This window comes from Theropithecus gelada, chromosome 18 (assembly GCF_003255815.1).
Source record: "Theropithecus gelada isolate Dixy chromosome 18, Tgel_1.0, whole genome shotgun sequence".
In the NCBI taxonomy this organism is placed as follows: domain Eukaryota; kingdom Metazoa; phylum Chordata; class Mammalia; order Primates; family Cercopithecidae; genus Theropithecus; species Theropithecus gelada.
In genome coordinates, this window is record NC_037686.1 from 62,889,268 (window position 1) to 62,913,702 (window position 24,435).

Below are 24,435 nucleotides of genomic sequence, written 5' to 3' on the forward strand. Positions count from 1 at the left end.
TCAGATGGAAAAAGAGCAATATTTTGCCAACCGACACTCAATCAAGACAACATGACAAGCAGAAGAAAATGTGCCCACCCCAGGTGTATATAATGCCTGTACGCGGTGCGTTGTGAGACTCGGGTTCTCAGTGGCGCCTTGCCAAGTGTCTGGGCAATCAGTCACCCCAGGACTGTGGACGTGCACTCCACCAGGAACCAACAATCCTTTTGCGATGCTGGAACCTGGAACCTTAGTTTTCACAGCCCAACTCACTTCCCAGCACATCCCCTCCCAGATGGGGGGAAAGTTTGCAAGGACACAAAAGATTTAAAATTTTTGCTGAAATAGATGTTTTTGAGAATTCTGTAAGAATAATAAATCACTGATAACATCTAAAGGATAACTATGAACCAGGCTAAGCACTCAGTCCTCTCACCAACTGCACAAGGTAGGTGTTCTCGTCCCCAGTTAGCCTTGAGCCTGTTCCAGGGTTCCAACAATTGCAGTGGTGAGGCCAGGGTTGATTCGTGGTCCACAGGACTCAAGAGCCCTCTACTCTCAACTGCTCTATTATGCTCTCTCCTTCCCTGAGATAACTGCAAGCAGAGCTTAATGCAGAAGCGGGGATGCCAGTCATTACTCTTACCCATCACTCTGCCAAATCCAAGGAACATCATGGGTCAAGAAGCAGACTTGGGGCTCTGGCAACCTCAAGAAATGGGGAATACACAAGGTGCAGCCCCAAAGGCTGATGATGCAAAATGACCACGGATGATGAGTCTATTTAACACTACAAAGGAAAACTGGTGATCTGGAGTTAAATAGGCAAAATTCTATTTTTTTTTTCTCCATTCTTTATAGAACACCAAAAAAAAAAAAAAAAGGTACATTCAACTATTCATTTCTGAATGTTTTTAGGAAGAGTGGAAAAAGGGTCTAGCCAGGTCTGCTAACACTACTTTCCTACTAGCTTCCTGTTTTTAAAACTAATGGCTGCCTCCTCCCTCAAACTGCTCAAGGTCTTCAGTCCAGAAGCCTCAGCATCAATGTCTGCACTTCAAGTGTGATGTGGCACTACCTTTTTCTGCTTCCATAGCACACACAGTAACTCAGTCCACCAAAAATGCTAGGATATGGAGAAATTGGACACCATGAGGTACGAACTAGTCCCCTGCACCTATTTTCTGGATCCTTGCTTAACCTTGGGCATGTGTGAAAGAAAAAACATTTGGTTCGCATTCAAGAGACCCAGATTCAAGACCTGATTTCATCAGGCAGCAGTTAAGTTATATGAAATAATTTTTGTGTTCTAGGCACTTTTCTGTAATCATGGGGATTAATCAGTGGTTCTCAAACTGTGGTGTGCAGAACCTGGAGAGCTTGCTAAAAATTCTCGTAGACACAGGCCTGCCTCATTGAGCCCAGGAATCTGCATTTCAGCGCATACACTTGAGGATTCTGATGCTGGTCCCCAAGGGAGAGGCAGGGCAGCTGCTACAGCAGTGGGCCAGTCACCTCAAGGCTCCTGCTGAAAGGTCCCCACTGGCTGATGGGTCATAATCCCAGGAGACCCAGTTGCAAGGACTGACCCCCAGGCTCTGGACCACAGCGTGTACCTGAGCTTCACATTCCTGGACACCAAGAGAGGCAAATGCAAGTTCCCCTAAAGCCCTGGGCCCTCTCCTTTCTCCAAGGTCTGCAGTCCCCCCTGGGCTTTGGCAGGTAACATCTCTGGGTGGTTCTGACTATTAGGCTACAGATCTCCCTCTGGCACTACTGTGAACTGCTAGGGAAAATGATCAGTTACAACAACCCTTCCTGGTTCCAAGAAGATGAGGTAGTGCCTACTCTGATACGTGAATCAGTCAATCAATGAACCATAGTATCATTTCCCCGAATAAATTTTTGTTGAAAAATGGTGTTTACCTATAAGATTCAAATACAAAAGGAGATATTTCAGTGGGGGAGGGGGTGGTAGAGGGGCAGAATAAATGCTTTATAAAGAAAAGCCAAACTTACTCTTAGTTATCCTGGGTTCCAACCTCCACTTCACTGATAACCAACCACAGTCAATGAGGACATTACTTACCGCTCTGCGCCTCCGCTTATTCACCTGGAACACAAAAGACATTAGTAGTATTTTAGAAAAAGATAGATTAAATGATAAAAGTTCCGAGAACAGTACCTGGGACATAGAAGGAGGAGTTAGTTATAAAGGAGTTATGAAGGAAGTTAGAAATTCATTTATTTATCAGTGAGGGCTGATTAGAGAATTCCAGAAAAAAGGCAAGGAATATAAGACACTGGGAGAAAAGGGAAACATCATTCCCAAGACGCCTGCTCTCAGAATTGGCGAATTTTCCACTACACATTAACTTGGGCGGCCCAGAAACTTCTGAGCTTCCTAGTCTTAGTTTTCAGATCTCGAATCAATAATTCTCAGACATTACAAACTTAACTCTATTATTTCTGCATTTAACATAAATTTTGTCCACATACTTCCAGCTTAAATAACATCATTGCTTATTTTATTGCTGTTAGCAATTTAACCGCACTTAAAATATGATTTTTAGTTTTTCTGAAAACATTATCCTAAATGAATATACATGTATATGACATATGTATATGCAAACATATATATATATTAATATTTCACCTTTTATTTCTCTTAGACACAATTTTCTCACTTTCAAAAGTGTTAGGAAAGTTGCTGAAAGTGATTAGTATTTGATTTTGGTTTAAGTGCTGAATTCAAAACTACAGGTTAAGTAAGATTATGTAATAGAGTACTTTACAGAGCTTGTTCCTCCTGCTTTTTTTTTTTTTTTTTTGAGACAGAGTCTTGCTTTGTCACTCAGGCTAGAATGCAGTGGCATGATCTCAGCTCACTGCAACCTCCCTGCCTCCCAGGTTCAAGAGATTCTCATGCCTCAGCCACTGGAGTAGCTGGGATTATAGACGCTCAAGACCAGGAATGGCTAATTTTTGCATTTTTAGGAGAGATGGGATTTTGCCACGTTGCCCAGGCTGGTCTCAAACTCCTGGCCTCAAGTGATCCACCCTCGGTCTCCCAAAAAGTTGAAATTATAAGAGTGAGCCACCACGCCTGGCCGTCTTCTGCATTTTTCAGTCTTACTCTATTCTTCATGATGTTTTGGGTTGAGCTAAATTTGAACCCAGGCTTATATAACCTCAACTCTATTTCGTTCGTCTTTATTATACAGCCTTGCAGAAGCCAAAGGTGAAGATTATAAATGTAATGATTTAAGAGTCATCTAGAAAGAAGGTAACATCACTAAAACTTGCCTAAGAAAGCTACTTACAAATCAGGTACACTCACTTCCACACAGCCCTTTACAAATAATGCACACTTAACTTCTACATAGCCCTTTTCCAGTGTGGATGCTCTGGATAACAGAAAGTTTTGAAAATAAGGATTTGTACTGACAGAGCCAAATTTTATATCAGTTAAAATGTTAAAAAAAGAGAGAAAAAACCAGGACACAATGTCTTCTTTCAACTCTTAAAATTAATATTCATGAGACTGATAAAAGTCTGTAAACAGCAATTATTAGTCAATTTTTAGTTTCTAAAAATATTATTTTATTAAATAACTGTTAAATAGGATTTTTACAAAATAAATGGCATAGAAAAGGGTAAAAATGTTTATGTTCCCAGAACTTTATATGCCTTTTCAACAGAAAGGAAAAGGCACAGATAGTTGTCAGCTGCTATTACTTCTGGAGAGCTGCCATGACCAGACGGTGTTGGAGTATCACCAGTTCTCTCTCTCATGGGAAAGAAGGGGATCAACACTTGGTAGAGAGGTAGCATGTCTTCAGGTAACAGCTGCCACACACAGCTGGCTTCAACTTGAGCTCCTCTGTTGCTGGCTATCAGCTTCAAGGTGTAGCATCTCATGGCAATCAGGAAGAGTTAAGGAGCTGCACGAGGTTTTCAAGACATTTCAAATAATAGGCATTCAGAGGGGTTGCTTCTGAGTCTGGAAAAGCTGAAACAGAAAAATAAGAGCACAGAAATACTAGTTCATGAAGCTTGGTACTATACTTACAGGCACACACATAAACAAATATATATGAACAGGATTTATATATAATTTAAAGCTCTATTTAAGTTCTTGATGTAATAGTATTCCAGAATATTTTGCATTTAAAAAAAAATAAATGAGTTACAAAATTAATACGTTTTTTAAATTAATAGCTTACCCAGAGTATTTTTTAAAAAGTACCCCCCATAATGGATACCATTAACTATAATTCCATATGAATGCCATTACTCTTTTTTATGTACCATCCTTCCTAAAGCACAAACTTTAACTCAATTATTCACTAGCTCCAGAAATTCATGGTCACAGCTAAAACAAACTAAATCCTCCCCTGCTTAAAAAAAAAAAAAAAAAATCAGACTATAAAAACACAAATAACAAACAGATATATTACAGTACAGGGAAGACACAGTTCAGTGTTTTAGCACAAAAAATGTTCAGAGAATAACGCTCACTGAAATTTGGTGTAGCTAAAAATGAATAATGTGCTTTGAAAAGAAAGCCATCTCTAGTATTGTGACCACATCACAGGGAAACATGGATATAGGGGTAATAGGATCAATTCTTAGAAGACTGTCCTCCAGTTCCCTGATGTTAGATCCAAGTTTTCTGCTCACAGTTAATTCTAATTGGGCCAGTTCTCATCACTAAGAACATACTTCAGCACAGCGGTCACTGTTGGCAAAGAAAATTTAGTACAAAAATAAGATGAAGATCATAGATGCATTTTTAGAAACGATCACATCTTAAACCTTCATCTATCTATTTTATTATTTTTTAAAATGATATAATTAAAGCACATACTGAATATTGGCACATTTTACAATGCCATTTTGCTGTAGCCTGTCCAAATATCTCATTAATCAGAAAATTCACTTAACAGCTTCCAAGTTTAACTATAATCTCTTTCTTATTGCAACTTACTTTTCTTTGCTAAGGAGTATGCTTCATCCACTCTTCTTTTTACTGATGGACTTTTCAAAGCTGTTTTTGCCTAGAGATAATATAGAACAATCCATTAATTAGGTTTCTTGCCATGTGTTATCGATCATGATAGCAAAACACTAATTCTGCCCATTGCTAACTAGAGTATTAGACAGAATATTATGAAATAGAATAATATGACTAGAGAATTCTATCTTAGTATAATACATCCTATTGAGCTAATCCCCTTGCACATTCTGAAGTCTTGCCCATATCCTCTTATCTAACTTGATTCTTTCTCTATTCCCATTTTCTTTCTTCCTTTCTCTTTTACTCCTTCTCCCCTAATCTCAATTTGTTATTTTAAACTAGTCAACCTTTGTTTCAGTTTTTCATATTCCCTCGAACCTTAGATTTCTGATCACGTATACCAAATATTAGCAGTTGGCCAACAAATATTTATGGAGCGACTACAAAGTGCCAAATCCTGTGCTAAACTCTGGGGATACCCACGTGAGAATGACAGCAACAGCCTCTGTCCTGTGTATGTGACTCTGGCCAGCAAGGAGAAAACTAGCCCAGGCAGAGATAGTCAGTTGAGAGAACACCATTCTAGAATGGTTGTCTATCCTACTGTCATTTGGCTATTTAATCACTAGATACTTATGGGTATTTCTCTTGGGAATGAGATGTCTGCAATAAAACAGAAGTCCAAAGGCCAGAGAAAGAGTGGAACACACATCTCCACGTTGCCTGCTGTTTTCTCAGAGCAGGCTTTGTGCTGCAGTCTTACAAGAACTGAGCCAGAGAAACGGGAGTTATACAATTGGATAAAACTTTTGTTACTCGGTTTTACTTTAAGATGTGTTTTCCCTTGATACATCTTTTAGAAGAAACAATCTATACTAAAATTTCAATATTACAGGAAATCAATTTAAATTGAGAGGAAAAAATTCAGAGATTCTCTTCTAAACTGAGACATTCTGTGGAAATGATTAAATAAAAAGATTTCAACTGATGGTTTAACTAATTGTATGAATGAGCAGAGGGAACACAGGTCTTTGACTTTATGTCTTTTTTCTTTTGCTATAACTCTTTTGACACCTTTGGATGTATTCTAAAGGTGTTATACCTGGTTGTCTGCTCCCCAGGTGTAACAATGATTTTTAAAACTGACCTTCTGATAATTGTAAATCAGAGCCCAAAGCGCAGCTGCTCCAATCCTCTGAGCATTTTGATTCTCACTTTCCAGACAGGCAGCAAGCATAGTGATGACTTTTTCTAAAATGAACATATATTTTTAAAAAGTTCAGTCCCAGACACTGCATTGTATTCTTATCTTGGACTAGTCAGACACCCGCCTCTTTTCCCATTAGAATGCATGCACAAAGTTGGTATCACTAGACTATGGCAAAACCAATCTTTTACGTCATGTGGTATTTGGGAGGACAACCTCAAAACATTGTTTTCATGTCAGGCATAGAAGGATCAAAGACACTGAGGTTGCCTCACTTTTTGGCCTGAATTCAACAAAAGGCACGTTCATTTAAAGACAAGTATGCAAAAATAAGTATACAATTAGTTATATTAATGAGTTACTCAATTATAGCTAACATTTTGGCAGGCAGAAAAACTGATCTGCTTTCATGATAAATTATAGACTATAATACAAACATATCAATAGAATGAGCTACTATATAAAAACGATAATCAAATATCATACTGGTTGATCTTTTTTAAAAATGACTAGGGGCTGGGTGCAGTGGCTCAAGCCTGTAATCCCAGCACTTTGGGATGCCAAGACGGGCGGATCACGAGGTCAGGAGATCGAGACCATCCTGGCTAACCCAGTGAAACCCCCATCTCTACTAAAACATAAAAAAAAAACTAGCCGGGCGAGGTGGTGGGCACCTGTAGTCCCAGCTACTTGGGAGGCTGAGGCAGGAGAATGGCGTAAACCCAGGAGGCGGAGCTTGCAGTGAGCTGAGATCTGGCCACTGCACTCCGGCCTGGGCGACACAGCGAGACTCCATCTCAAAAAAAAAGAAAAAAAATAAAAAAATAAAAATAAAATAAAATAACAATAGTTGAAAAGAAAATATTTTACTCTTCTCCTCCAAAGGATCACAACTCCTTACCAGCAAGGGAACAAAACTGGACGGAGAATGAGTCTGACAAAGTGACAGAAATAGGCTTCAGAAGGTGGGTAATAACCAACTCCTCCAAGCTAAAGGAGCATGTTCTAACCCAATGCAAGGAAGCTACGAACCTTGAAAAAGATTAGAGGAATTGCTAACTAGAATAACCAGTTTAGAGAAGAACATAAATGACCTGATGGAGCTGAAAAACACAGCATGAGAACTTCATGAAGTATACACAAGTATCAATAGTGAAATCGATCAAGCAGAAGAAAGGATATCAGAGATTGAAGATCAACTTAATGAAATAAAGCATGAAGGCAAGATTAGAGAAAAAAGAATGAAAAGGAATGAACAAAGCCTCCAAGAAATATGGGACTATGTGAAAAGAAGAAACCTACATTTGATTGGTGTACCTGAAAGTGATGGGAAAAATGGAACCAAGTTGGAAAACGCTCTTCAGGTATTATCCAGGAGAACTTCCCCAATCTAGCAAGACAGGCCAACACTCAAATTCAGGAAATACAGAGAACACCACAAAGATACTCCTTGAGAAGAGCAATCCCAAGACACATTATCATCAGATTCATCAAGGTTGAAATGAAGGAAAAATGTTAAGGGCAGCCAGAGAGAAAGGTCGGGGTATTCACAAAGGGAAGCCCATCAGGCTAACAGCAGATCTCTCTGCAGAAACCCTATATAAGCCAAGAGAGACTGGGGGCCAATATTCAACATTCTTGAAGAATTTATCTTTTCTTTTTGGAGGGGGAGAGGGATGGAGTCTTGCTCTGTCATCCAGGCTGGAGTGCAGTGGTGAGATCTCGGCTCACTGCAACCTCTGCCTACTGGGTTTAAGTGATTCTTCTGTCTCAGCCTCCCGAGTAGCTGGGAAACAGGTGGGCATCACCACACCTGGCTAATTTTTTTGTATTTTTATTAGAAACTGAGTTTCACCATATGGGCCAAGCTGGTCTCGAACTCTGGATCTCATGATCCACCCACCTTGGCCTCCCAAAAGGCTGGGATTACAGGCATGAGCCACTGCGCCTGGCCCAAGAAAATAATTTTCAACCCAGAATTTCACATCTGGACATACTAAGCTTCATAAGCAAAAAAGAAAACCCTTTACAGAAAAGCAAATGCTGAGAGATTTTTGTCACCACCAGCCCTGCCTTACAAGAGCTCCTGAAGGACACACTAAATATGGAAAGGAAAAACTGGTACCACCCACTGTAAAAACATATCAAATTGTAAATAACATCGACACTATGAAGAAACGGAATCAACTAACTGGCAAAATAACCAGCTAGCATCATAGTGACAGGATCAAATTCACACATAACAATATTAACCTTAAATGTAAACGGGTTAATGCCCCAATTAAAAGACACAGACTGGCAAATTGGATACAGTCAAGGACCCACTGGTGTGCTATATTCAGGAGACCCATCTCATGTGCAAAGACACATATAGGCTCAAAATAAAGGGATGGAAGAAGATTTACTAAGCAAATGGCAAGCAAAAAAGAAAAACAAAAGCAGGGGTGGCAATCTTAGTCTCTGATAAAAAAGATTATAAATCAACAAAGATCAAAAAAGAAAAAGAAGGGCATCACACAATGGTAAAGGGATCAATGCAACAAGAAGAGCTAACTATCCTAAATATATATGCACCCAATACAGGAGCACCCAGATTCATAAAGCAAGTTTTTAGAGACCTACAAAGAGACTTAGACTCCCACACAATAATAATGGGAGACTTTAACACCCGACTGTCAATTTTAGACACATTAACAGACAGAAAATTAACAAGGATATTCAGGACTTGAACTCAACTCTGGACCAAGCAGACCTAATAGAACTCTCCACCCCGAATCAACAGAGTATACATTCTTCTCAGCACCACACTGCACTTATTCTAAAACTGACCATACACTTAGAAGTAAAACACTCCTCAGCAAATGCCAAAGAACCGAAATTATAACAGTCTCTCACAGCACAGTGCAATCCAATTAGAACTCAGGATTAAGAAACTCACTCAAAACCGCACAACTACATGAAAACTGAACAACCTGCTCCTGAATGACTATTGGGTAAATAACATAATTAAGGCAGAAATAAATTAGTTCTTTGAAACCAAATAGAAGACACAATATACCAGAATCTCTGAGACACAGCTAACGCAGTGTTTAGAGGGAAATTTATAGCACAAAATGCCTACAGGCGAAAGGGGGAAAGATCTAAAATCAACACCCTAACATCACAATTAAAAGAACTAGAGAAGCAACAGCAAACAAATTCAAAAGCTAGCAGAAGACAAGATCAGAGCAGAACTAAAGGAGAGAGACACAAAAAACCCTTCAAGAAATCAATGAATCCAGGAGCTGGCTTTTTGAAAAGATTAACAAAATAGATAGATCGCTAACCAGACTAATAAAGAAGAAAAGAGAGAAAATCAAATGGACACAATAAAAAATGATAAAGGGGAGATCACCACTGATCCCACAGACATATAAACTACCATCAGAGAATACCATAAACACCTCTACACAAATAAACCAGAAAATCTAGAAGAAATGGATAAATTCCTGGACACATATACCCTCCCAAGACTAAACTAGGAAGAAGTCGAACCCCTGAATAGATCAGTAACAAGTTCTGAAATTGAGGCAGTAATTAATAGACTACTAACCAAGAAAAGCCCAGGACCAGAGGGATTCACAGCCGAATTCTACCAGAGGTAAAAAGAGGAGCTGGTACCATTCCTCCTAAAACTATTCCAATCAATAGAAAAAGAGGGAATCCTCCCTAACTCATTTTATGAGGCCAGCATCATCCTGATACCAAAACCTGACAGAGACACACACAAAAAAGAAAATTTCAGGCCAATATCTCTGATGAACATCGATGCGAAAATCCTAATAAAATACTGGCAAACCAAATCCAGCAGCACATCAAAAAGCTGATCCACCAAGATCAAGGCAGCTTCATCCCTGGGATGCAAGGTTGGTTCAACATACACAAATCAATAAACGTAATCCATCACATAAACAGAACTAACAACAAAAACCACAGGATTATCTCAATAGATGCAGAAAGGCCTTCAAAAAAATTCAACACCCCTTCATGCTAAAAACTCTCAATAAACTAAGTATTGATGCAGCATATCTCAAAATAAGTTATTTATGACAAACCCATAGCCAATATCACACTGAATGGGCAAAAACTGGAATCATTCCCTTTGAAAACCGGCATAAGGATGCCCTCTTTCACCGCTCCTATTCAACATAGTATTGGAACTTCTGGCCAGGGTAATCAGGCAAGAGAAAAAAATAAAGGGTATTCAAATAGGAAAAGAGGAAGTCACATTGTCTCAGTTTGCAGATGACATGATTGTATATTTTAAAAACCCCAAAGTCTCAGCCCAAAATCTCCTTAAGCTGATAAGCAACTTCGGCAAAGTCTCAGGATACAAAATCACTATGCAAAAATCACAAACATTCCTATACACTAATAATAGACAAACAGAGAGCCAAATCATGAGTGAACTCCCATTCACAGTTGCTACAAAGAGAATAAAATACCTAGGAATACAACTTACAAGGGATGTGAAGGACCTTTTGAAGGAGAATTACAAACCATTGCTCAGGGAAATAAGAGAGGAAACAAATGGAAAAACATTCCATGCACCTGGATAGGAAGAATCAATATCGTGAAAATGGCCATACTGTCCAAAGTAATTTACAGATTCAATGCTATCCCCATCAAGCTACCGTTGACTTTCTTCAAAGAATTGGAAAAACTACTTTAAATTTCATATGGAACTAAAAAAGAGTCTGCATGGCCAAGACAATCCTGGACAAGAAGAATAAAGCTGGAGGCATCACACCACAAGACTTCAAACAATACTACAAGGCAGGCTACAGTAACCAAAGCAGCATTATACTGATACCAAAACAGATACACAGACCAATGGAACAGACCAGAGGTCTCAGAAATAACGCCACACATCTAGAACCATCTGATCTTTGACAAACCTGACAAAAACAAGCAACAGGGAAAGGATTCCCTATTTAATAAATGGTGCTGGGAAAACTGGCTAGCCATATGCAGAAAACTGAAATTGGACCCCTTCCTTACACTTTATACAAAAATTAACTCAAGATGGATTAAAGACTTAAACGTAAGACCTAAAACCATAAAAACCCTAGAAGGAAACCTAGGCAATACCATTCAGGACATAGGCATGGGCGAAGACTTCATGACTAAAACACCAAAAGCAATTGCAACAAAAGCCAAAATTGACAAATGGGATCTAATTAAACTAAAGAGCTTCTGTACAGCAAAAGAAACTATCATCAGAGTGAAGAGGCAACCTACAGAATGGGAGAAAATTTTTGCAATCTATCCATCTGACAAAGGGCTAATATCCAGAATCTACAAGGAACTTAAACAAATTTACAAGAAAAAAAAAACAACCAAACAACCCCATCAAAAAGTGGGCGAAGGTTATGAACAGACACTTCTCAAAGGAAGACATGTGTATGGCCAACAAACATATGAAAAAAGGCTCATCATCACTGGTCATTAGAGAAATGCAAATGAAAACCGCAACGAGCTACCATCTGACACCAGTTAGAATGACGATCATTAAAAAGTCAGGAAACAACAGATGCTAGAGTGGATGTGGAGAAACAGAAATGCTTTTACACTGTTGGTGGGAGTGTAAATTAGTTCAACAACTGTGGAAGACAGTGTGGCAATTCCTCAAGGATCTAGAACCAGAAATACCATTTGATCCAGGCATCCCATTTCTGGGTATATACCCAAAAGATCATAAATCATTCTACTATAAAGATACATGCATATGTATGTTTACTGCAGCACTATTCACAACAGCAAAGACTTGGAACCAACCCAAATGCCCATCAATGATAGACTGGATAAAGAAAATGTAGCACATATACACCATGGAATACTATGCAGCCATAAAAAAGAATGAGTTCATATCCTTTGCAGGGACATGGATGAAGCTGGAAACCATCATTCTCAGGAAACTAACACAGGAACAGAAAACAAAACACCGCATGTTCTCACTCATAAGTGGAAGCTGAACAATGAGAACACATGGACAAATGGAGAGGAATATCACACACTGGGCCGGTCGGGGGTTGCGGGGCTAGGGAACGGATGGCATTAGAAGAAATACCTAATGTAGATGATGGGTTGATGGGTGCAGCAAATAACCATGGCACGTGTATACCTGTGTAACAAACCTGCATGTTCTGCACATGTATCCCGAACTTAAAGTATAATAATAATAATAATAATAATAATAAAGCAGAAAAATGATCAAGGGATAGAAAGACAAATGCACAAAATTCCCTTAAGCATTAATTTATCTTAATAAAAGAATAATAAATACAAAAAGGAATGACTAAACATTTTAGAGAAATTTGTGGGTTTATGTTTCAGAGAAAAAAGTGTTTTAAAGTTATATCAACACACAAGATATACTCTTTTTGCAAAGTGAGCCCGAGTAGTAAATCAAGACTCACTAATTATCTGCAGCAATCTGCTCACTAAGTGAAGATTTCCAGAAGTCTAGTTCCAAGGAAATTGTCAGGGTGTTTTGGAACAACATTTGAACCTATTTTATTACCTATTTTACATATCATTAAATTTTATCAAACTATTTTTCCTCTAAATTTTGTGATTTCAAGAATGTGTTGCATTCTTAAATGTGAAACACTTACTACTGCGAATCCTTTCCATATATACATTCGACACCCCGAAACCTGCAAAATACATGTATTTAAACTGTAACTGGTTCAAGGGCAGGGTCTGTGAGTGTAGTGTCTGCTCACTGGTATCGGTTGGAGGGCAGCATCTGCTCACTGGTATCGGTTAGGGGGCAGCGTCTGCTCACTGCTGTCGGTTGGGGACAGCATCTGCTCACTGGTATCGGTTAGGGGGCAGCGTCTGCTCACTGGTATCGGTTAGGGGGCAGCGTCTGCTCACTGGTATCAGGGGGCAGCGTCTGCTCACTGGCATCGGTTAGGGGGCAGCGTCTGCTCACTGGTGTTAGTCGGAGAGCACTGTCTGCTCACTGGTATTAGACCAACCACAATGCTAGTGTATTTTAGGAGCTCAATAAATACTTGTTGCATGAAAGATTCCAGAATAAAATAAACAAAAATTTTGTCTACATAATTCATTTTTTAAGGGATTTTAAATACTTAACAAAAACCAAAACAAATAAAAAAAAAGCTGCTCTCTAACGTGAACTGGAAACGCACAGCAGAACAATGTGAAAGGCAGGTGCAGTGATGCTTCGGGCACACTGCAGCCGACTCCCTGAACACCTCATCTGCACTATCTGACGCCCTTTGGTTTTCCTGTATCATCACCTACCCAGAAACAAGCCATGTAAGTAGCTTGCAGACGCAATTTATCACGTGCGGTTATAGCTGCAAGTGCTACTCATTAGGGCACATCAAATGTCCCCTTACTAATCAAATGTCCACTTATCTGCGTAGCATCAAGTGATGTTTTTAAATGTTGTCCCAAACACTCAGAATATATAACTCCTATGATCTAAGTAAGTTTATAACTCCTTCAACCAGCTGCTATCTCTTAAAGCATTTTTAATAAAGTACTGTGTGTGTGTGTATATATATATAGGTCAATTAATGTGGTGGGCCCCTCTGATAATGCAAGTGGACTGACTTTTTTAACAAAACAAATGTTATTGTGAAACATGCATATTACAAAGCAATAAAACAATTTTGGGTTTAACAAGTAGGTCTGAATTCTCATATAAATATTTAAATAACCTCAAGCAAATATACAGTAGTAAATTGTAAATAATTAGAAAGTAATGAGTTTTGAATATTACCTTCTTAATATAATTGGTTTAATTATAAGTTTAGGGATGTCAGTTTGGCAATTACAGTGAGTTGTCAGTTATGATGACATTAGTGTCTTAGAAAAGTTCTTAAAGTTTTTACCCATCATTTCTTCAAATATTTCCTCTCCCATTCTCCTAGGACACTTCATTGAACACACAGACTGTGTTGATATATCTGCTGTGTCACTTACCTGTGATTCTTGTAATCCTTTCTCATTTTTTTAGCTTTCTCTGCTGCATTCTGGATAATATTTTTCTAAACTATCTTCTAATTCCTAAGTTCTCTGCTATACCTAACTTGCTGTCAGACATGTATATTAAGTTTTCAGTTTTGGCTACTGAAGTTCTAGGTTACTGTTGTAAAATAGAACTTCCTACAATAATGGAAATATTTATATCTGTGTTATTTAATAAGATAGCCACTAGCCACATGTAGTGAGTAAAACTGAATAATTTTAAATTTAAATAGCTACATGTGGCTGATTATCATACTGCACAGTAAAGTTCTTGAAGTTCTGTTTAGTTCTTTTCAAATATTTCAACTTGTCAGTTTCCCATTTCCTAAAATTTTCAAGCTTGTCATTTATTTATCTAAATATGGTATAATTAAAGTTATTTTTAAACCCGTGCTTTGTAATTCCCATATTCAAAGTCTGGGCAGATAGGCTGGTATTTTTATCCCTCTGCTGTTTCTTACTACATGTTGCCATGTCTCCTAATGTGCTTGATTATCTCTAACTTTGTACTGGTTAATGCTTTTGAAAAATTATTTGTAGAGGTTCCCTGAGGCCCAGTATGAACTTGTCTTTCATCCAACACTAAGGCAGTTGGCTTTTGCTAAGTACCCAGAGGCACCATCAATCGAAGGCACCTCAAGCCAAGTTCACGGCCAAATTTGGGTGCAGAGCCCTGTCAGAAGCAGTCTGTAGTACCCATTCTCACATTTTTTTTCCTCTTCTTTACAGTCTCCTTCATGAAGTTTGGGAAACCAACGTATTTCTGGCTCATCTATCTATTGAGAGAATGATTCTTTGGAGGTCCAGCTTAATACAAGCAGGATAGCCAGTAAGAATCCCCACTGTGGGGAATCGCGGCTTCCGTTCTCTCACCCCTCAATACTCCTCAACAAAAGCCAAGCACACAATCTTGGCCAATGCACTTGGGGCAGAATAATTTTCTATATACTTCTTACTTGTCTGGGCAAGACTTTCAATCAAAACTGGCCTGGAAGTTTCTCAGTATCTTTTCAGTTTTTTTATTATTTTGAGGCACACGTCAATACAGCTTCTCTAGCAGCATGTTACTGTTGTTTTCAGAGGAGACTTAGTGTGGCATTATCAGAAACAAGGAATGTTCCAGATCTTTTTTTTTTTTTTGGGAGACAGAGTCTCACTCTGTTGCCCAGGCTGGAGTGCAGTGGCATGATCTTGGCTCACTACAACCTCCACCTCCCTGGTTCAAGCAATTCTCCTGCTGGGACTACAAGGTGCCCACCACCATGCCTGGCTAATTTTTGTATTTTTAGTAGAGGCAGGGTTTCACCATGTTGGCCAGGCTGGTCTCGAACTCTTAACCTCGAATGATCCACCCACCACAGCCTCCCAAAGTGCTGGGATTACAGTTGTGAGCCACTGTGCCCAGCCCCAGATCAATTTTTACCAGCAAGGTCAAGCTCCACTGCACACTCCACTCCTGACTATTTAAACCAGATGTGTGGGTGCTACCAACCAGAGGCAGCCTTTCCTGGGAGACTTTTAAGCTGGCTGACTCTGCTAGGCCTCCTCTGTAGATCCCCAAGTGGAAAGGGAGGCATAGCCTGTGACATCCTTTTATAGTGCCTACAGAAACTGCACAGCTGATGTCTATTATCTTACCCCTGCCTCAAGCCCACTGATCTCTAGTCTGTGAGGGTAGGGGAAGTTTCTCACCAAAGTTTGTCCATCTGCTTTAAGCTAATGGAGAAAAAGCATTGCTGACTACAAAGAAATGGTAAAAATAATTCTAGAGGGATCTAGAAGTGGAAAATGCATACTTATCTCCTTCAGTTCCCAAAAAGCTTGACCTTTTTCCAACTCTCAATAATAAATTGGAGTAAGTAGTCCCCAAAGAAAAAAATCATTCTAAGAAAGGCGAATAAACAGTATCAGATGTTACTGAGTCGCTGCTATATACCAAGAATGGCCACAGACACTTCACAGGCTCTCTCATTGCCCTGAGGAGGGATTATCATTACCCTCATTTTACAAATGTGAGGGCTGAAGCAGATACAGTGGGAGAGGATGGAAATAAAACCAGTGATGCACATCACGCAGCAACAGAGAGCACAGCATCAGCACAGCAGCCAGTGGAAGGCAGAGTGCAAAATCCACAGTAATGTTAGGTCTGGTACAAGCTAACTGAACTTTAAACATCTTTCCATATCATATCTAGCAGCTGATTATCAGAATGCTTATCAGAAAAATAGAATCACAACTATATACACAAAATGTAAGAAGAATCATTTTCGTACACTTAGAAAACCCTTGATTTCACAGAAAAATGCCTCAGAAAAGATTAAGTGAAAAACATGAAAGAACAAGAGAATGAACCTATCTTAAACATTTATCATGTACCAGAAATAGTGCTAGGCACTTAATGTGTGTTTATAAACTGATTCTTAACCAAACCAAGAATAGTGGGCTTCTTTTATAGATGAAGAAGCTGGGCCCAGCAAGGCTGTGCCAGGTGACCCTGGAGTGATGCCCTGGGGCTGGCATTCAAGACCAGGCACGTAGGGGTCTGCAGCCCACCTTCTGTTTTTCACTAGAACACGTGTCTTTTATAAAACTCACTCCCCGTGAAATTCACATACTCCTCACAGCGATAACACATGGTTGCAGAAAAAGATCTTTCCAATTCTTTTTGCTTCAATTTTTTTCTGAATCCTTACCAATCCTTGCCTCCATCTGTCCTACGTCTCAGAGAACGGAGTCTCTGCAAGGCTAACTGCACCATCTGATCTCAAGCCCTGAACTCTGGTCTGCTCAGCATCTCTCTCAATCATCAAATATTTACTGAGTGCTCGCTAGTTGTAGGCACAATTCTAGGTGCTACACATAAACAAACAAAGCAGACAAAAACCTCCTGACCCCATAAGAGCTTACTTTCTCGTGTGGGAAGACTCGGAATAGACAGATGGACAGATACATGAAACACATACTCTTATCAGATGGCAATAATACTATGGAGGGAAATAAAACCAGGAAAGGACATAGTGAGGAGGAGGAAAGAGAAGGCAGAAAGAAGGGGTTGGGGCTATTATATTAACACGTGGTTCTGGAGAGGCTTCACTGACACAGTAGCATTTGCTTGAAGACGCAGAGGAGGGGTGGGGGAGTTAGAGGAAGAGCAAGGAGAGAGGAGAGCGAGCAGAAGGTAAGGCCAGGGAGCCCTCGTCCACGACTCCCCTTCCTCCAGGTGTCCAGTATGTGCACTGGAATGACATGACTTGCTAACCTCAGGAGACTCCAGGCAGCCCACGGAAGGCTGAAGCCATGCCTGATTCATTCCCATGCCTTCCACAGTGCCTTGAACACAGTGGGTGCTTAATAAAAACCTAGAAAATTATTTATAAAATTATTTGGCGTTGATCTGAACACCAAAAATGAATAACTACATATATAAACATATGCGTGCGTGAATACTTACCATTAGCCAGGATCTTGGGTTTATTAGCAGGACTGAAGCAAATATTATGAAAGATAAGAAGAGGCAATAAAGGGCTGCTCTTGTGCTTATATTTGCTCATCTCTGTTAGTAAGTCTAGACAGCCATCAAGCCTTAGAATCATTTGTTGCCCATCCTCTCCAAATGATATATTCAGAAGTAACTTCAACCAAAGAATAGTCAGATTACTGAGATGTTTATTTCCTCCTTTTGGCAATGCTAGAGAGAGGAAGTTCTGTAAGAAGTTACTCTGTGGATAAATAGAGAGAATATTATTTTCTTCTCATGTTTTTCATTATTTTCCTAGTCCCTTGGTGAACGATTAACTAACATTCTGATATACTCTTCCCCTACATTAATTTATCCTTTCTAATACCTTCTGAATACTCCATCTATATTATTTCCAAGTGAAAAAGGTAAGAAGAACAAAATAGTGCTCAAGTTTTAATTCCTGCTAATTTTTTCCTCATGATGGATGAAGTATACTATAGTTAACTCTTAATTATTTAGAATTGATAATTAAGTTTGGAGATTATTTCAGGCCTCTTGAGTTTTCTCTTTTCTCTGCCTTCTGGTGATTTTGCTCGTCATTAAAAGCTACCCTAAGGAAGGAAAAAAGGAAAAAATCCAAATCAGTCTTGAATACTAGTTAACAACTCTGGAAGTAGTGAGGGCATTTTGAATCATTGTAGCTACAGGTGTTGTTGTTTTTATCACATCTATAGATACATCTTACATTCACTTTATCCCAGGTACTTATCATTACAAGTAAGAATTTCTGATGGCTACATGTCATTCTATTACGCTTACAGATGAGAAAGCTCTATTATTTGCACTGTAAGAGTCTTTGCAGCCTCCAAATAAAGCCTCTTCCACAAAACCCCACCAAACCCTTAACTATAAGAAAGATAATAAATTATTTAGACTAATCTATACGCAAAGTATAAAAGTGCTACGTCAAGCTGCAGCCCATGGCAGCATGGAAACCACAGTTAGGTGGACATTTTAGAAATGAAATGCAATCACTTAACTTTTATGATTGCACACAGAATAACTCCTCTTTCTCTCTGTTTAAATCTACTCCAGTTTATCTCTTAGGTTTTCCTAGACCAAAATCAAGATGTTGGCTTTAATCTATAAAATAAACTTAACGTTTTTATACAAAAGGACTCTGAGTGTTAAGAATGAAATGAGCTACAGAAATATTATCAACATTACCCACACAATAAGTAAACTGTAAAATTACATGCCCACTTTCAGCTGCATTTGCTGTCACTTACACCTACTCTCAGCCAAATTGATAGTTTTTAGATTCAACTCTTGCTGGATTTGGGACTGACAAGGGTGACAGAGTAGATGTCAGTCCTCTCAAATGTAAATGTGCTGTGGGCACTCCTTTTTTTTTTTTTTTTTGCTGCTTCTAAAGATGTTTTCAGACAATTTCCTACACCAGGTAGAATATGTATACCATGGTAGAAAACAAAACAAAACAGGATATTTCAGAGCCTGAGTTGTACAACAGCACCTGCTGCATTTTCTATGTCCTACAGATGAGTAATGAAGAAGTAGAAGTGTTAAGCGTCTGGGCTCATTATTACTTAATGCAGCAGAGGAAGTCTCAGGCATTTCCTAATTAGAGCAGAGGAAAAAGACTTCATTAATCTGTCCCTGGAAGGAGAGTCTGATCACACTTCATCAAAATATTCTTAAGTATAGCACTAGAATAACAGATTAAGAGTTGAACATATCTTAGAGATTATTTTGTTTAGCCCAAACGAAGCTGAAAGAGAATAGGTCTCCAGCTCAAGGTCAGAGACCAGACTTGAGACTGGTACTTACATTCCTTCTGGGGCTCCCACTTAGCTTCCCACTAACATGCTCCATAAGGAAGTGGTGGGAAACACTGCCCCCGCTCTTCTCTCACATATGCAGAATCTCTTTCTTATGGATGCTAATCACATATATCCAGTTCAAGAGAATGTCTCATTTTGGAAATGATGTATGTATATGAATACATATATGAAGAAAATATATTCAAATATATATACATATATGACATACATGAACATATACATGAAGAAAATATCCAGCCATGCGCTGGTAAATAAACAACTGATTGTGGTGAGGGTAGAAAAGATCCACGATTTGTACAGTTCACAGAATTACATGGTGTGACACTCTCACTGCGGCTGATTTCAAAATAACAATGTAACATCAACTGGAATTTTTATAAAATTCGTGCAAATTTAAGATGACACTCATGAGTCAGTAGGAGGCTGGCTCCAACGCGCCACTGAAAACATCTTTCCTTGGTGAGATTGATCTTTCCATTTCCTTAGAAAAACCTATCTTTCTATTTATGTGGTGATAACAAAATATCTTCTGAGGAGTTCAGGGAGAAGAAACAGTGGAGGAAAACGAGACTCAATTCTTATAAATCTTCTCAACTTTTACAATTTATCTTGGCCTTCAAGTAAAAGAAATGGAAGCACCCAAATTACAATACTATTAAGTAATATATAATCTGATTACACTCAAATTTGAAGGGATTTTCCTAATTAGGGATTCTGTTTATACACATCTAAATACAGAATCTGAGTGCACATCTGTACCAGAATTTATTTAACTCATTACATCCCTTTTAAATTACCTTAAGTTAAAATCAGTGATGAGGAGTCTAGTTTGGGAACTGGAGTCCTAGAGAACTCATAAAATTGCTTAATATGCCATAAGGAAGTTAAGGTCTAACTGGGGGAAGTGGGCTGTGATTTCATAAACCATTTTGTCAATGAAATTAAACTGAAATTGTTACTGCTCAATTTGGTCTGTTTAAAGACCAATATATTACTTTTATTATCTCCAATAAATGTAAGACAGCTATCGTTCTAAAACCCTCATTTTTGAGAATGATAAAATATAATCCGAAAGCTAAGAAGATCAGTGAGAAGGAAATGGCATGACTCTACTCCAGCTCCTGTCCCTCTGCACGTGTCATCTATCAACTGGCTTTAAACAAAGTGAACCTCTTAACCCTTTTATAATCCTTTAAAATAAAATGCCTCAAAATCATAATATATTAATCTTAGAAACTGAGTTGTAAACTTTTGATTGGAAAGATTATTTCACTGAGTACCCTTTTAAGATATGAGGGGAGTTTAAGTGCTTACCTTCTGAATTACTCCTTTACAGTCATGAGACAAGGCCAGGTTTGAAAGAAGCATAAAAACCATCTGCTGAACCGTGGTGTTCTCCAGCGGCATCTGGGAAGCCAGCTTGAGGACACACAGCATCAGAGAGTTGCTCAGGGCTCCTCTATGTGTAGCTTGAACAGGGTGTTGTCCACAACTTGACCAACAAAGAGAACTGCAACCTTCAAAAATAACAGCCTATCACAATGTCTTCTCAGTTTCCCTGTTTAGTTTTTGAAGACACTAAGTGGCAAAGCGTATCTGTCTATCAAAATGACTTGGCCATTAACCTGTGAACTGCAAATTAGCAATAGAGACTAATATTGGTGTCTACATGCAACCTAATAGATATACTGTCTCAATGAGGGCCTAATTATCTCAACAAAGCACTTTAAGACACCAGGTTTATTTTTTAAAAAAGAATGAAATAAGCATACTAGAGTTTTTAATAGTTCCTAAAGAAAACATCTAAATAAAGGCCTGTGTAGAGGAACAGAATTTTAGAAATGGGAGATAACTTGTCTAATGCCTTCATTTTACATAACATACAAATAAGGAACATAATATCCCTGGGTAAGGGGACAGAACAAATACTATTTTCTATATTTGGTCAACAAAGATATGGAGCTCAGAAAAGCCAGTTTGTTGCTCAAGGTCACATAGCTTAGAATGGCAGGAGCCAGCAGTGGCATCTACAGGTTTTCCAGGGTCCAGTGTTTCTCAGGAAATTAAGTAACTGAATGAGACTTACTGAGGGAGAAAAAAGAAATTGGAAATACATTTTAATGTTAAATCAATAAGACTATATTATATGTAAACCTAAGGTATAACTGACTTGTGAAAGTTCATACAAGGAGGCCAACTTAAGCATAAATTGATCAGAATCCAATACATTCTGTAAAAGAAACTCACAAAAGATGAGTAAACAAACAAAAGACACACTAGTAGAGCTGGAAAATGCACTGAAAGGAGACATTCCCACCAGACCTAAGGAATAGAGAAAGTTAACAGCACAGAATGAAGGCAAGGACAATCCTGTATACATATGCTTCAATAATAATTCAAGTTCAAGAGCCTGAAGGTCTGTTTCTGTCTCTTTGTGCTGACTGCAGACAATCTGAGTTGGGTATCGAAATGGACAGCTCCAGAGGTGTGAGATTATTCAAAGAATAAGCCATCATCAGCATCTGGCAGTAACTAGATGGGCTCTTAACTGTTTTGAGTTCCAGTTCCTTCTCTGTATAACCTTTGATATTTAGAGACCCCACTGAGTGTTGTTAGAAGAAAGCACAAAAACTTGCTAACTAGTCAAATCTTAAATTTATGACCATACATTTTAAATGGGTACTTAACACTGCCAGCAATCCTACTTTCCTTCCTCTAAAAACAGCAACTTCACACTTTCTCCTCTTCTCACATCACCTCTACTCCTTGTCTTTGCTCATTCTTAGTGGTCAATGTTCTCTCCTAAATGAAGAAAGCAGAAGTATTCAAAATGGGAATTTTCTCATCATTCCCATCAAGTCTACCAGCCTTCCTAAATCCACATCTTTCCTCTCAGCCTTCCCTCTGCTTCTGTTGTCTGCTGTGCTCTAGCTGTCACCTCTCTTATCCTCTCAGGCTGGGCTCTTACCTGTACTCTTTCCTATACCTCATTCTCCCAATCCCTTAAGTTAATAAACATGCCATAAAAACATACATTTTTTAAAATGAGCAAAAACTCCTCCATTGACTCCACATCTGTTTCTTGCTGTTGCTCCATTTCTTTGTCCTCTTAAGAGTAGAACATTTTGGAAAAGCTGTCTCCTCTACTTCTTCATCTTCTCTCCTCAACCCACACTACGTAGGTTTCTGTTCCAGCACTACACTAAAATTACCCTCAAGGTCCAAAAGAACATCAGTACTGCTAAGTCCAATGGCCACTGCTTCTATCCTCACTTTAGTAGAATTTTCTACGGCATTCCACACAACTGAGCATGCCCTTCTCTGACTTCCTGTGACTATGCACTGGTTATCTCACTGGCTGCTCCTTCTCTCTTTTTTTCTGCTGGTTTCTCATCTTTTGATTAACTCCAAATGTTAATGTGCCTCAGAACTCAGTCATGGATTTCTGCTTCTCCATCTACACATTCTCCCTGGGTAATCTCAAATAGCCACATGGCTTTAAATACAATCTATACAACAATGACTCCTGTGGTAGCCAGCCTCCAAGATGGTCCCAGTGGCCCCTGCCTCTGTACCAGGGTTGGTATGTGTGACCCACAGGAGCTAGGAGTGCTGTTCAGTTGCTTCTGAGACTGGATTACAAGAAACTATAACTTCTGCCCTCGGCCTACTCACTCTGGGTCGTTTGAGACAGCTGTAAGTAGCAAGGAATTGAGGCTCCCATAGTCACACTGGATCCTCTATCCCAGTCAAGGCTTCAGATGATTGGCCGGGCGCGGTGGCTCAAGCCTGTAATCCCAGCACTTTGGGAGGCCGAGACGGGCGGATCACGAGGTCAGGAGATCGAGACTATCCTGGCTAACACGGTGAAACCCCGTCTCTACTAAAAAAATACAAAAAACTAGCCGGGCGAGGTGGCGGGCGCCTGTAGTCCCAGCTACTCGGGAGGCTGAGGCAGGAGAATGGCGGGAACCCGGGAGGCGGAGCTTGCAGTGAGCTGAGATCCGGCCACTGCACTCCAGCCTGGGCGACAGAGGGAGACTCCGTCTCAAAAAAAAAAAAAAAAAACAAAAAAAAACAAAAAAAACAGATGATTGCAGAGACTCTGAGCGAGGACCACCCAGATTAGCCATTCCCAGATTCCTGAGCCACAGAAGCCGTGGCATAATGAAATGATTGATGTTTGCAGATGCTAAATTTTAAAGTAATTTCTTTTGCAGCAATAAATAACTAATAATATTCCCAACATTTTAAATCTTCAAACTTACCTCTAGTCTCCATTGAATTCAACTCCAACTTACTATTTTCACTTCAGTGAACATCAACACCTCAGACTAAACAAGACCAAAGAGAACTCCTGATTCCTACTTCTTTCTCACTTCAAGTCTGCTTCTTTCAAATCTTCCCCATTTTAGTAAATGGCTCTACTGTGCGCTCAGGCTCATTTCTCCAAATGAAGTTCACCCCGGACACCTTTTTTTCCTTCCTACCTCCCACAACAGGTATCCTTGACTCTATCTTTGAGCTATATACTGAATCTGCCTACTTCTCTCAATCTCTCCAGCTACCACTCAAGCCCAAGCCACCATTATATCTCTATGAGAAGTCTCCCTGCTTCTAGACTTGCTCCCAATCATCCATTCTCCACATATCGCACAGGGTAATTTTTCTTTTCTTTTCTTTTTTTTGTGAGACAGAGTCTCGCTCTGTTGCCCAGGCTGGGGTATTAGTGGCGTGATCTTGACTCACTGCAACCTCCGCTTCCCAGGTTCAAGTGATTCTCCTGCTTCAGCCTCCTGAGTAGCTGGGACTGCAGGCATGCAACATCATGCCTGGTTAATTTTTGTATTTTTAGTAG

The 24,435-nt window shown here is 39.3% G+C and overlaps 1 protein-coding gene across 2 annotated transcripts in view; it reads right to left on the bottom strand.

Moving 5' to 3' along the window:
• Nucleotides 1-3,561: 3,561 nt before the first annotated feature.
• Nucleotides 3,562-24,435, bottom strand: part of RTTN (rotatin) — a 195,791-nt gene continuing 174,917 nt past the window's right edge. For both annotated transcript variants that reach the window (XM_025365662.1, XM_025365663.1), the window contains 5 exons: nt 20,892-21,094; nt 17,707-17,974; nt 6,150-6,253; nt 4,973-5,042; nt 3,562-3,994 (listed from right to left, as the gene is read on the bottom strand). In XM_025365662.1, the coding sequence (XP_025221447.1) occupies nt 3,909-3,994; nt 4,973-5,042; nt 6,150-6,253; nt 17,707-17,974; nt 20,892-21,094 (731 nt within the window). In that variant the 3' untranslated portion in view covers nt 3,562-3,908. The remainder of the gene's footprint in view (nt 3,995-4,972; nt 5,043-6,149; nt 6,254-17,706; nt 17,975-20,891; nt 21,095-24,435) is intronic.